Source organism: Mus caroli, unplaced genomic scaffold, assembly GCF_978045245.1.
Source record: "Mus caroli unplaced genomic scaffold, Mus_caroli_1 scaffold_9, whole genome shotgun sequence".
Classification (NCBI taxonomy): domain Eukaryota; kingdom Metazoa; phylum Chordata; class Mammalia; order Rodentia; family Muridae; genus Mus; species Mus caroli.
In genome coordinates this window covers 120371362-120385269 of record NW_028227264.1, presented here as the reverse complement: position 1 = coordinate 120385269, position 13908 = coordinate 120371362, and the positions used below count along the sequence as shown (strand labels likewise).

Genomic DNA, 13908 nt, shown 5'->3' with positions numbered 1-13908 from the left:
TTTTTTTGTTTTTTTTAAAGATTTATTTATTTATTATATGTAAGTACACTGTAGCTGTCCTCAGATACTCCAGAAGAGGGCGCCAGATCTCGTTACGGATGGTTGTGAGCCACCATGTGGTTGCTGGGATTTGAACTCTGGACCTTCGGAAGAGCAGTCGGGTGCTCTTACCCACTGAGCCATCTCACCAGCTCCTTGTTTTAATTAATATTTCCTTCGGGTCAGTTTGGCTTCCATTCCAGCAAACGTTTAGCTCAGTATAGCAATGAGCACCTCTGTTCTCAGCACTTGGGATGCAGAACTAAGCATGGATGATGTGATGGAGAGGCTAGTCTGTCTAGCAAGTTCTAGCAAGTTCTAGACCAGTAAGGGCTCCACAGTGAATCCCTATGCCAAAGAAACCACAAGAAGAACACAGTTGTTCTAGTACCCACTAGTGCTCTGTGCCCATGTCTTGTACCTGGTGTAACAGGTAAGCTTGAGCATTACCTCATAGCTGACAACATGATTTGCTGGCCTTTGGGTGTGGAATATATTTGGGGGATGGTTAGCTCTTCATGAAGTTTTACTCTACTGGATCTTGGGACTTGTCTTAGATAGGGCTTCTATCACTGCAATGAAACACCATGACCAAAAAACAAGTTTGGGAGGAAAGGGTTCATTTGCCTTATAGTTTCATATCTCTGTTCAGTATTGAAGGAAGTCTGGACAGGAACTCAAACAGGGCAGGAACCTGGAGGCAGGAGCTGATGCAGAAGCCATGGAGGAGAGCTGCTTACTGGCTTGTTTGTTCCCCATGGCTTCCTCAGCCTACTTTCTTATAGAACCCTGGGCCATCAGCCCAGAGATACACAGAACCATTCAGTTCAGGAGTCCACTATAGTTCTCTATAGTGTTTGCATTGCCACCCTTTAGATAAACATGGTCATATGGGCTTTAACTCTTCGTGTGATGCACTCTACTTTAAAGCTTTCAATTGTTGTCAGTGGTTAGAATTAAAATCACCTAAACTTTCAAACTACCAGGGCCACTTGCGCACCTGGATCTCAACATAGGCTGCCTGAGGTCCCCAAAGGTACACATGAGGGGTATCACATGGGTCTCTGTCACTGATGCCCAGTATACTGTTAGGAAGAGTTTGGAACTTATAGAAAGGAATGTGTCTTCTGGTGCCAGAATGGTGAACAAATATTGGTAAGTGGTAGAGGTTGTAGAATTAATTCTGCTAACAGCATAAACACTTGGCGCATTGTAAATTTAAAGCAAGTTTTAGATGGAATCCTGAAATCCCAGCTCTCTGGAGTAATGGGATTCTGTTCCGTAGGACGTTCATCCATCCCGGCAATTGTTCCACCATCTGCCCAATCTTGGAGCTTGGAATATTTTGGCAGGAAAGCAACTGTATAATCTCATGGAGTTTATATTTAAATTAAGGGGGTGCAAATAGGAGACAAACAGAATATGATATAGGAGACAGGGATAACTTTTAGGAAACACACACATATACACATACACACACACACAAGACACACACACATGCGCACACACACACATATATACACATACACACACTCACAGACACACTCTCTCACACACACACTCACAAACACACACTCACACTCACAAACACACACACACATACACACAACAGATCAGAGGAGAATTGCATGTTAGCAAATTATTTCTCTGAAGAGTTTCAAACTGTTGTGAAGCTAAGTCTTCATGGGACATAGGTTTCTTCCTCTCCTGACCCCTTTTGTGTGTGTGTGTGTGGTTTGTGTGTGTATGGTGTGTGTGTGGTATGTATGTGTGTATGTGTGTGGTGTGTATGTGTGTGTGTGGCGTGTGTGTAGTGTGTGTGTGCTTGTGGGAACATGCTGGTAGTGGCACGAGGGGAGTGCTGGGTCTCTTCCTCAGTCATTCTCCACCTCCTTTCTCTGAGACTGGATCTCTAACTGAACACGGAGCTCAGGAGTTCAGTAGACTCGTGGCTCGAGTTTGTGGGTCTCCCATCCTCCATGTTCCTGGCACTGGGACTGCAGGCACGTGCTGCCGCACACTGGCTTTTTACACGAGTGGAGGGACTCCAACCTCAGGTTCCCTTGCTCGTGTGGCAAAGCCTTTAAACAATGAACTGCCTTCCTAGCCTGCTTCCTGCTTTTGTGATGTCAACTATAACTTTATATATATATATATGTATATATATATATACATACATATATACATATATATATTAAAAAATGCTTAGTGTTGTGATAAATTGCTTCAGTTTTGCCATGTGTCTGCTACAAAGGCAAAATACATTTTGTAATGCAAAAAAAAAACTCTTGAGAAAATTAATTTATTCTAATATTTCATTTTAAATAACTTTCTGAGTATGTTCTCTTTCCATTTTTTTCAAGGTGGGCTATCAGACGTGTAATTAATAGTAGGTGCATGTGAAGAGTCAGTGCTGACTATAAAGGATCATACAATATTTATGGAAACAGGGAGATTTTATTTTAAGTTGTAGTATTTAAGCTTCTGTAATACAGTAAAGATCAAAAGCCAGCTGCGTGTTTGGAGAGACCAGTTAAGGAGAAACCTGAGATGGGTAAAAGAATTTTGATACTCAAACTGCCCTTTAAAGAGAAAAAAAATAGTTTTAGCATTTCTGCCAGGTCCATGCATTTAGACAAGGAATTACTGTGAAAGTGTTGATGGGTGCCACGCTGAGGACTATAAGCTCCAGTTTGGCACTGCCCGGTGTGCTCCAGAGTGTGTGGTGTGAGCCAGGACCCCACTTGGTGGGGGCCTTGTTTTCCTTCAGTGTAAAGTGCATACCACTGGGAATAGAATCTGTGTTTCTTTGAATTTCCCTGTTTTATCTCTTGTGGTATTTCTAAGGTCAGTTGAGCACAGTAAATAATCTTCACTCAGCAAACAGCCCACATTGCCACCTTCCTGTCTGCTGTAGCTAATAAATTCTAAACAAACTGCAAAGTCCTTGTGTAAGGTCCTAATGGACGGATGCCTCCCCGGACTGAAGAGCTTTTGGAAGCAAAATAAAATAATCATCTCACGTTGACTGTTTCGGGGGTGGAAGTGACTGGCTCAGCACTAAATTTAAGCCCAGTTTGAGAGACATTTTTTAATGGCACTTTTTAGGGATTATGGCTGAAGTCCGGCCGTGGCATTTGATGTTGCTCAGGTCCCTTGATGCCGAGAGTCTTCAAGCTGATGTGAGTTGCATCTTTTAAAACACCGACCTTGATTTAAAGAAACAAGAGGCAGTGGTTGGCAAGGGAAAATAAAGTCTCCGACTCCGGCCCTTTTGTTGGAATGGTTTGTTTTAGCTCAGTAATTTTATTGACCTTGGAAAAGCAGTATTATTAATAGCTGCCTCCACTAAGGGAGATAGGGGAGCTGGGCACTGTCAATTGTTGCCTATGGGTTAGAGACAGCTCACGACTGTGGGTGAAGTCCACACCAATTAGAGATCCTGTGTGTTTGGAACCATTTAAAAATGCCGTACAGGGCTCAAAGGAATTAGTGTGAAACCTGGTGCAGTGCGGCTCCATTATTAATCTCTACAGAGAATAGATACCAGATGTTTACACGGCCCAGAGGACACCTCAGTGTTCTCGACAGCCTGTGGTGCTGGTGTCCTGAAATAGACTCAAATGTTTGCAGTGATTATGGGGGGCGGGGAGGGGAATGAGGGTACCTTATTTTACATCTAAATTTATTAATGAATGTGTTTGGAAAAACAGTCATTCTTTTTGATAGAAAAAAATAATTAATGTTTAATTGTTATTTACTAAATGTTGCCTAAGAAAATAGAATTCATTTGCCTATTTTCCCCTACTTCTTCGGTTGGTTCAGTAGCAGATGCATTCAGACGTTCTGTTCCCGTCCTTCTTCTTCCCTCCCTTCTGTGTCTTCCTCTCCTTTCTCCCTCTTCCTTTTCTTCCTTTCTTCTCTTTCTTGTTTAGAAGAATAATCTCTCTTTCCTCCGGTTGGGAGTTTGGGAAACCCAGCCCTGGCTCAGGCACCGGCTCAGTTCCTGATGGGGACCTTCCTCTGATGGCACATACACATACCGAAGGTTCACGCTTGTCACTTAAGCACCGGGGAGGTGGGAGCAGGCAGATCTCTTGGGCCTACTGGCCAGCAAGCCCAGTCTAATGCTGGGTGAACCTGAAGCCAGTCCCCAGCTCACAAAATAAGGTGGACAGCACCTCAAGAGCAACACCCCAAACTTACTTCCGGCCTACGCAAGCACCCACGCATGCACCCACGCATGCACCCACACATGCACGCATACACACACGCACGTATTTTTCATGAGGGCAAAATGTAATAGAATTCACCACAGTAACATTGTTTGGTGTGTAGTTGAGGGCATGAAATAAATTAATGGCGGCGTGAAACCACCACCCAGTTCTATAACCTTTCACCTTATAAAGTGGAAACTCCAAACCATCAAATAATAATAATTCCTTCCCACTTCCCTTGGATCCTGGGAAACAGCATCATACTTTCTTTCTCTGCAATTTTTACTGCCGTAAGTGGGGATTTATTGCTTTTCATTAGGTTTAATTTTGCTGTTAGCAGAATATATTTTCTTTATTGTTTGATTCATTCAAGAAATAGCTCTATAGGTTAGGTATTAAAAAATATATTAGTAAATAAAGCAGCCATGGTCTCTCGGTGCTTAGAGCACTGTTAATTTTGAGTTGTTCATATAAATAAGTAAATGCTAACCATGAGACATCGTTTGAAGTACAAGTCTTGGTTTCTCTGAACAGGTTCAGTGTGGACACAGACCTGCAGTTACGTCTCTGGAGTCATTTCTTGAGCCATATTTATTTTTTCCTACGGTGCATCAAGAGCAAATCACATTTTTATGGTCCTTTATAACATCTGGTCCATCACGATTTGTTTGGTAGACCACAATATACTAGGAATGACACAAAATACAAAATTAAAGTTCTCTGTAAGCCTTTTGGAGTATCACTTCTGATTAGAGTCTCGAGGAGCACTTGAATAGTGCTTTGTAATTAGTATTTCTAACACTTTCACATCTCACATTCATTTTTATTGAGAAATTTTAGGAAAAGTAACATTGTTACTTTAAGATGCTTTAGAAAACCGAGAGCTGTGGGTTGAGTGGGAGGGGCCAGAATCCAGGTAACACAGAGATCACGTGCCCACTGTTTCCCCTGCCTCGACTTCCTTCCTGCTGCCCTCTGCTGGAAGGAAGAGGATTTGTTCCCTCTCCCTGCATTTAGATCTTCCTGTAGATGCTGTGGCTTCCCTGGGCCCTTTGACCTTTAGCAGTTTCCTTTTTGAACTCTGAGCTGGTTTTATCTCCGTCTTTCTAATTCTTGAAGCGCTCTTTATTTTCTTCCGCTAACTCACTCTTAAGCCACATTTAAGTACCGGTCTGGCCTGCCTCTCCTTCCTGTGTGTCCTCACCCCGAGCGTGCCTTTACGTTCGGATGACTTTCAAATCTGTCTCTCTGGCTTGGTCTTTACCTTCAAGTCCACAGATCACTCTGCCGTCCTTAAGAAACTGATTTTAAGCTTTGCACTGAAAGTGTGTGTCAGCCGCCGTGATCCAGCCCGGACTCCAGGCTGTTTTTGCTCCTTCATCTTGCCAAATATATCACTGTCACCAAAATCAACGAATTCATTTAGAACTATGGTTCTCAACCTGTGGGTCAGGACCCCTTTGACGAACTTCTGTTGCCCCAAATATTTACATTGCGCTTCATATCGGTAGCAAACTTACCAACAGAGATACTTTCATGGTTGAGGTCACCATATCATGAGGAACTGTATTAAAAGGTCGCAGCGTTCAGGTTGAGAAACAATGAGATCATCATGGGTTCTATTTCAGTGTAGAACCTTCCAACACTCCTAACTTCACAATCTCTCTTATGGTTTGTTTGTTTGTTTGTTTGACTTTGCAATCTGTTTCTAGAACCATCTTTTAAAAAAGACAAACATGATCTTGTTAGTAGTCTATAAAGCCCATAAGCAGACCCTACATTTTCATATCCCACAGCCCCTAGAATACAGAGTTTAAAAGGCAGTCAGACTGGGGTTGAAGAGATGGCTCAGCAGTTAAGGGCACTTGCCACCCTTGCAGGGGACCTGGGTGCAGTTCTCAGCACCCACACTGACAGCTCACAGCTGTCTAACTCCAGCTCCGGGGGGGGGGGGGGGGGGCTGGATCTGATGCCCTCTTCTGGCACGTATTCCTACAAATAAAATCAAATATTTTTAAAGGTATATTCTAGCTACCTTTTTATTTTTCAGGTGCCACCTGACAAGATTAGATACACTGTGTAGGAATGTTTGCCCAAAGCCAGAGCTCTGTTTTCCCAGTGATTACTCTTGATCCTTTGTCTTTTGCTTCTGGAGAGAGATCTTGTTTATAGAGATAAAATCCTGTGGTCCTCACATGGGAGTGGGGGGGGGGGCTTCTTGTTCTTATATTTGCAATGTCAAGGCAGAGCACAACAAGCTTTCAAACAATGTTAGAAACATAAGCTTGTAAAGTTGTGTGAGAGATGTCTTTCCCAGAACCAGTCTGATTCTGATTCTAAATTCTGACTCTAAACTGCTGATTCTGAGCTGGCAAGACAAGTGCCTTCAGAGTGCTTGAATACTTAGCCCACAGTCAGTTCTCAGCCACAGAGCTGCATCTAAGCCAATTAAAGCTGCTTAGCACAATCCCGACTTTCATTTATTTTGCTCAGTTAGTTTTTACATTGCTGAGAATCTAACCCAGAGCCTCCTCACACACACCAGGCAAACAGTTTTCCATCAAGCTACAAAACTCAGGGCTGACTTTGGTATTTGTTTATCAATAAGATCCTTCCTGTTAGTAGCAAAAAAAAAAAAAAAAAAAATTGAAACCTTAAATCTGCCTCTTCTTAACAGAAAATATGACATGGTGGCTGAAATCTGCAATCTTATTTTCTTGCACAAGATATATAGAATAAGATGCACTGTTATTTCTTTCCCGCTGTAAAAGACTCCTAAAATTGGGGTAAAAAAAGAAGTAAGCAAGAGGGGTGGTGGCCATTATAGAGCCCTGGAGTTGAGCACACAGGGAAGTCTAAGCAATGTTTCTAAGAATGGAAATGGATATAATGGATATTCCTGCTTTTCAACACTACATCCCAGACTATGTGCAACAGTTGATGCCCAGCAGAGTAACAAAAAAGCTCAGAGTTCAGGACTGGCGAGAGCAAATTGACGGGGCGGGGGAGGATGGGAGCCTAAAGGTATGGCAGACCGGTTTTATGTCTTCCTCACTTTCATATTTGAAAGGACAGATCATCGATTCTCTACACGAGAACGGTCCTGGAATACTGTTCTCTTAAGATATTATTAAGCTGGCTGTCAGTGAATTGGGGCTGCTGTTGAGGGTCTGGTCCTGTGATATCAACTATTTCCCTTTTAGGTATTTAAGAAACCTCAGAATAAACCCTTGTCTGTCAGCAGCCTTTCTATACAGAGATAAGAGCCACTGAAGGAATAAGCCCACAATTACGCCTAATAACAGAAGCACCTATGTCGAGCAGGTGGGACAATTTATCCAGCCTCTATTCTTAAATATACACCATGATCAAGGCTCTCCAGAGATGTGAGAATGTCAGTTGCCCCGGAAAAAACATATTTTAGAAAATTGCAGAAAATTTAAGTTGAACCAACCCTCCCATTGGTATTCTCGGAGGTATTTGAAAGGTTTTGTGTTTGTGAACTTAGATAATACTATTACAAACACCAAAGACCAAGAATATCAAGAAAAAAAATGAATCATTGAAAGACAGTCAAGATGTGACATCACTTCTGTAGACACTCAGTGGTTAAAGTGGTGCGTGTGTGTTGTCTGTGGATCCAGATGTTCATGGAGGAAGCAGTGTGGGCAGGGTCTGTAGAACAACTGCCTTGATGCCATCCGAAGGCCTGGATGTAGAGAGCTGGTGTCAGACCTGGCTGGAATCATAGCACTTTTTTGTTAACAAAGTAGGGAAAGTATCTGAAGCAGAAAATAATGTAAACTGAGCTACCTGTTACATCCGAGTAGATAAAATATTGCATCAGAGGTTCTGCACTCTCCTCTATATTTTATCCTGGAAATGTTTTAATTAAAAATTTAAAAATAAAGATGTTGAATGGTTAAAAAATATCTCTTATATCACTGATGATCCAACTCCCCTCCCCAGGGGACAAAACCCCTACTCCTTAACTACAAAAACCTGGAAATGAGAGGCTTAGTAAAGATAGAGTATGAACTCTCAGTCTTTCATGAAAGGGATTGATTTAAAAACATCTAAGCTCACGTGATCTAGTGGTCGAAGCCTTCTGTACCGTGGGCATCTCGGTGAGAATGTGTCATGTGTCTGTTCTATCCATAAAGCCATGTTCTCTAGTGGCTAAGGTCTTGTGCATTGTGGAAACCATGGGAGGATGTTCTGTGTGTCTGTGCTGCCCCCAGAACAGCAGTTACCTGTGGACTTGAGAGCAGTCTGAGTGTTGAGGACTTGGCAGGTGGCTATCTTCAAATGGCTAGTAATGACTGTATTGAACAGCATGGGTTTAAAGTGAACAAATCAAGAGATAACCGAAATAAACACTTTTAAAAAGGGAATTAAACAGGAACACAATAAATCATGGTTGCCTGTAGGCAGGTAGGGGATTGAAGGGAAACTTTTCCTGATGAGCCATCTGCACGGTGTGATTTTCTGCTACGAGGATCTATTTGGTTGATTACTAAAACTTATGGAAGACTAGATTGTAACCAAATGGGGTCTTTGAAGGAGAGTTGAGAGTCATCCCTTTTTTAAAAAATGAGATAAAAGTTACACTGGAAATGTCAAGGATTAAGGATCTAAGCCTCAAACAACTGTTGTCGGCAGGAGGCCTTCCTGCGAGTGTTATTTTTCTTGGTAGAGCTAAGCAGGCAAACGGTGGTTAGGGAGATGAACAGGTTCAGGCTACAAGAAACCCCAAACTTAACATAACTTGAAATATTTACAATTAGAGAGCTGCGAGGCTTGGTGGACCCTAAACATACAGATGTTCATCCGAAACCATGCTCAGATATAGTTGACTTTAGTTATGTTCAAACTTAAGTGGACATTCAGATAACATTTTTGAAATGACCTTTCAACCCACTAGACTTTTGTCCCAGTTTCTACTGTTGTCTACTGACTGATCATGTTGGGACCTTACTGGGGTTTCTAACTCTGACTTGGGAGTAGAGGAAGAATGGAGGGAGGTGGATTTTATGTATCATCCTGATTGACAACGGAGAATGAGGGCCGCACTTTGAGGACACAGTATAGATGGAGCACCAGACCACTGTTTGGTTGACGGTGGAGTAGCCTCAGAACAGCTGTATCAAACTGCATTGTGGATAAGAGCAGAATAATGAGTTTTATTGTAGTCTAAGAACAAACTATTGTAGTGTATATAGCAAGCACGGGGGGGGGGGGGCAACTTAGTGGTAGTAATTTGGATCATTTGCTTTGGGTCAGAGGTGTTAATGAGCATATCCTGAACTTGCTCCCTACTGTACAAGAAGTGTTAAGATACAACTGCAGATAATCTGGCCCGATTGTTGAATGGCATCAAAGCAGAACCGCGGCACGCAGAGTTGTCTGTTTGCCTTGTAGCTGCTGGGTTTATTTGCTATCTTGAGATGACAATTCCTTCAAGGGAGACTGCATTTATTAAAAATAAGACAAATCTCGATACTAGTAGGCTGAGAACTAAAAAAAAAAAAAAAAAAAAAAAAAAGTACAGTTTATGTTCTTTGAAATGAAATGATGATAATAGGCCCAAATCCAACCTCATCAAATAGAAACAAAGGGGGCGTACTGGGGGTGGGGGTGGGGCGGAGGGAGCCCACTGTTTATACAGGTTTTCACATGACTTTCCTTTTAAAAAGTGCATGGAACGCATCCAAAACAAATGATGTTTAGTTGGATGAGGAGACCAGAAGGAAAAGCCCAGAGAACGGAGGATCGATGATCTTTCTTTAATGTCAAAACTGACATAAACACAGTTCCCTCCCCCCACCCCCCCACTCCTCAGCTCAAGATAATTTTCTCAACAAGACGCAGATTGCTTCAGCCTTTGCCTATCGCCCTTTGAAGCGCTCCCCTCGTTATTAGCAGTGGGGGCAGGGTTTCCTTTGAGGATTTTTACAGTACTGAAGAGTTCCTCCTTTAAATACTTGCACATGAAGAGGGAATTCCGCTTTCAAAGAGCTGTCATCGCTGCGGGCTCCCTGTCATAGGACGATTTATTCCCGGGGCAACGGTCCTCCTTAGCTTGATTGTCGGGAAGGACTTACCTTTCCAGTGGATTCACTTTCTGTTGCAACTTACGTCCCTGAGACGCACACCTGGTAACCTCCTTTGTCAACGTCACCAGTGACAGTGGTGGCCACTGCCCTCTTTACAAACGCCATTGGTCATGGGGAATTGTTTCTCTTGTCGCTCTCCACCGATTAAAGTTTGAAGGACATACTGAACATTTGATTGTTTTTTATTTATTTATTTTTATATCTGCCATTCATCCATAGTGCGCAAGGACACTATAAGTTAGAGGAGTATTGAAACGTCTGGACAATTGCTTTTCAGTGTCTCCTCCAAAGTAAACAGCATATTAAACAACAACAAAGAGACTAGTCAGCCACCATTTCTTTGAGCACTTCCACACCATTCTAACCCTCCTTGAGATGCTCTGTTCTGGACTATGGTCTTCTGGAAATTTCTTTGAACATTTAGTTCGGGTTGACAAAATATGTATCTTTGTGGCCAACTAGATCATTTGAACTGAGATACTCAGATTTAACTAAGTGTCCTTATCACATAGGGATGAGCTGGGTTGCTTTGTCTTGGTGGTGCTTTAAATAAATGAATAAAACTGTATCTAGTCTCTAACTAGATGCACTTACATCGTGACGTTTGGATTTTCCCCTCTGAAGAGTTTGTTCACTAGAAAACAATTAGTATTTATCATTCATTCATCCAGTCAGTCAGTCAATGTGCTCCCAGAGGCAGTCAACTCATTCACATAGGGCATTCAAGTACTTTTATAAAAACTCGGTCTCCTTCTCAGTAGTCTACTCAAATGAAAGAGCCCTCAGCATTTTAGAGAGGAATCGGCAGGGTGTGAAGAGGCTGAGGGAGTCAGATTATCAGGTTCTAGCTTTGGTTCCCCTGCCTACAACTTCTGTGCCCTCTTCTCTCTCCCCAAAAGGCCCACAGAATGCTTGGCCTAAATGTTCCACATGTCTCTGCTACCCCATGTACACAATGAAACAAACAATCTCCATCCATGCAGAGAGCCTAGCAAGCATGGTGTGTGTGTGTGTGTGTATGTGTGTGTGTTTTGTCTTCCTTATCGGTCTATGTGATATGTTTCAGTTATTCACCCCCTTGCTTAATACTTCCTGGAAATCAGGGTGGTGAGCATCCATGCTCTCTGAGTGGTATAATGTGATGCTGTGAGTTTGGTCTGCTTTTAGGCACTTATCACCCAGGAAGAAAGCACAGAGAAAAGCCAGCCAATCTCAGAATCAGAGAAACAGAGAAGACAAGCCAGAATAAAACGCAGTGTAGCATGGTGGGGGGATGGGGAGCAACATCCATGTCGCCATTCCTAGTGTGAATTTTGGAAGTAGGAAAACAGAAAACGTGGAGTCTCATCCTTTACCTTTGTTCTACTGAACCTCAAGTCCCAAGGATTCCACAGACACTCCCACCCTGGCATTTATTGCCTTAAGCTACTTTCAGATGTCTTATGCCATGGAAGGGTTAAAAGGACAATATACAGCGTTTTTCTTCTTTTCCTAGATAAATGACATCATTTATCAATGTCCTTAAATAAGGCCCTGAAACTTATCCTCACTAGCAACTGGCACTTCTGTGGTTTAACAGAGAACACCCGAATGTGTGAAGCAGTCACTGTAAATCAAAACAGGTCAACAAGGTCTTTTTAGAGTTTAATGCACAATGAGTAATGGATGACTTTTAGCAGCGAGTCTTGGAAGAATGAAGTTCTGAGATGGTAAGGCTAAGGTTGTCTGTGGGGTTGGTAGCGGCCCTGAGTTCCCATGGAGGAACTGGAAGTGGGTTTTGCTCACACTGTTAAGTGTAGCAATGACTGGGAAGCCTGAACTCATGTAGAGTTGGGGACAAGCTTCTTAGAAAAAGTTGGCAGAAGCCAAGTTGTTTGAAACTGGAAATCCTTACTGTTGGTGTTTGCCGCCATTTTGCCGACTGTTTTCTTTCAGTGTGAAGCACTTCCTTACTGTGAAGCACTTCTCTTAGAGCGCTTCTTCCTTCCTTCAGGAACAAGTGGTCTCTGAAAGGGAAAACTGTAGGGACATCAGCAATTCAGCAGCTTCTCACCCCTGTCGTCGTCTGGGCACCCAGACTTCAGGACCTCCATACACCATTGGAAGAAATGTTACAAAAACAAAAATAAGCAAACCAAACTGTGCGCCCTACTCACCAAGAGTTTCTGAGAATGTGTTTTGATAAAACTAGACTACAATTCATGAAAACGGGAGGGGAAGATGCTGTTTGAGAAATAATGCTGTCTATAAACACCTGGGCGTGCCACTCTGAACTTTTCCTAGGAAGTGAGCAAGACCTTCACCTATAAGATACGTGCTGTGTGCCAGATACACTTTAGACTAGGAGAGAAATTAGAGAGAGTGGATAGGTTGGCTATCCCTTTTATTTTAACCATATGAAACGGAGAATCGAAAAAACATGATTTTCTAAAGAAGTACGGGATGGTTGACATGTTAACATCCAGCCCAATTGGTGGTTTTGGAAACTGCCACATTGGAGGTTCAGTAGCGCTTCAAAGTCAAGCCTAGTGGCTCTGAGGACAAGAGAAGGTGGCCACAGAGCTCTTTCTAAATCTCGACACTCACAGAAGGTATCAGGTGATTCAAGACTATGGAAGGAAGCACAATAGCGCTTCCCTGCCTCCATCCCATGTGAGGGAGGGATTAAACTTCTATGTGATCTTACTGTTCTCTCTTCCAGCTTTTGACCTTTTATCGAAGCTTGAAGAAGACCTGGTCACAAGCCAAGGCTTCGCTTCATTAGCTACACCATCCTTGAGAATTGCGTTCTAACCCAAGCCTTTGTCTCTTCTCTTTTGGTCCGTGTGCCTGTCTTGCCCCAGGCTGGCCTGCCTTCCATGATGTGATCAGTTCGGAGGCCATTGAGTTCACAGATGATTTTTCCTACGGGATGCACAGGGTGGAAACCAGCTGTTCTCAGGTGAGTTGACTCCTCCCGCGTCCCCAGCAGGTGGCTCGCTCTCTGCTGCAAACACTCCCAAGGCTTCTCATTGTACTTACCTGTAGTAACTAAGGCCAAGGGACCGTTCACAAGAGGGACAGACAAGAACAGCAGGTTCTTTCTAATGGCTGAATGATACCTTCAGTCTTCGGACTTTAAGCAACACTAACACGATGTCAGTCATTGGCTTTACAATATTAAACAACCATTGGTAGGGAGAATTTTTTTTCATTCGATTTACTAATGTAAGGGTCCACCATTGGTCAAAGAATGACACCCGAGACTCAAATAGTATGTAAGTGCAACGAGTGTTTTATTCTGCACAAGTCCAGCATGCTGGGGTCTCCCTATGATAGAGAGACCTCGAAGTGAGCTTGCAGACCCAATTTAAAGCACCTTAGGGGAATGCCAGGGCAGGTTTTTGTTTTTTTTCTATTAATAATTGACTTAGTCTCCTTACCTGCCAATTTGAGGTCTGTCATGGAATCAGCCTAGCCTTCTCACTATAATGGTGAATGAAGGAAGCATTTGCAGGGAGGGGGGGTGAATGAAGATTTCATTACATAGCCTAGTG

General features: G+C 42.8%; 1 protein-coding gene across 3 annotated transcripts in view; it reads left to right on the top strand.

The window, feature by feature from the left end:
* Positions 1–13908, top strand: part of Msrb3 (methionine sulfoxide reductase B3) — a 117280-nt gene that overhangs the window by 94336 nt on the left and 9036 nt on the right. For all 3 annotated transcript variants that reach the window (XM_021175168.3, XM_029482659.2, XM_029482658.2), the window contains exon 6: positions 13216–13313. In XM_021175168.3, the coding sequence (XP_021030827.2) occupies positions 13216–13313 (98 nt within the window). The remainder of the gene's footprint in view (positions 1–13215; positions 13314–13908) is intronic.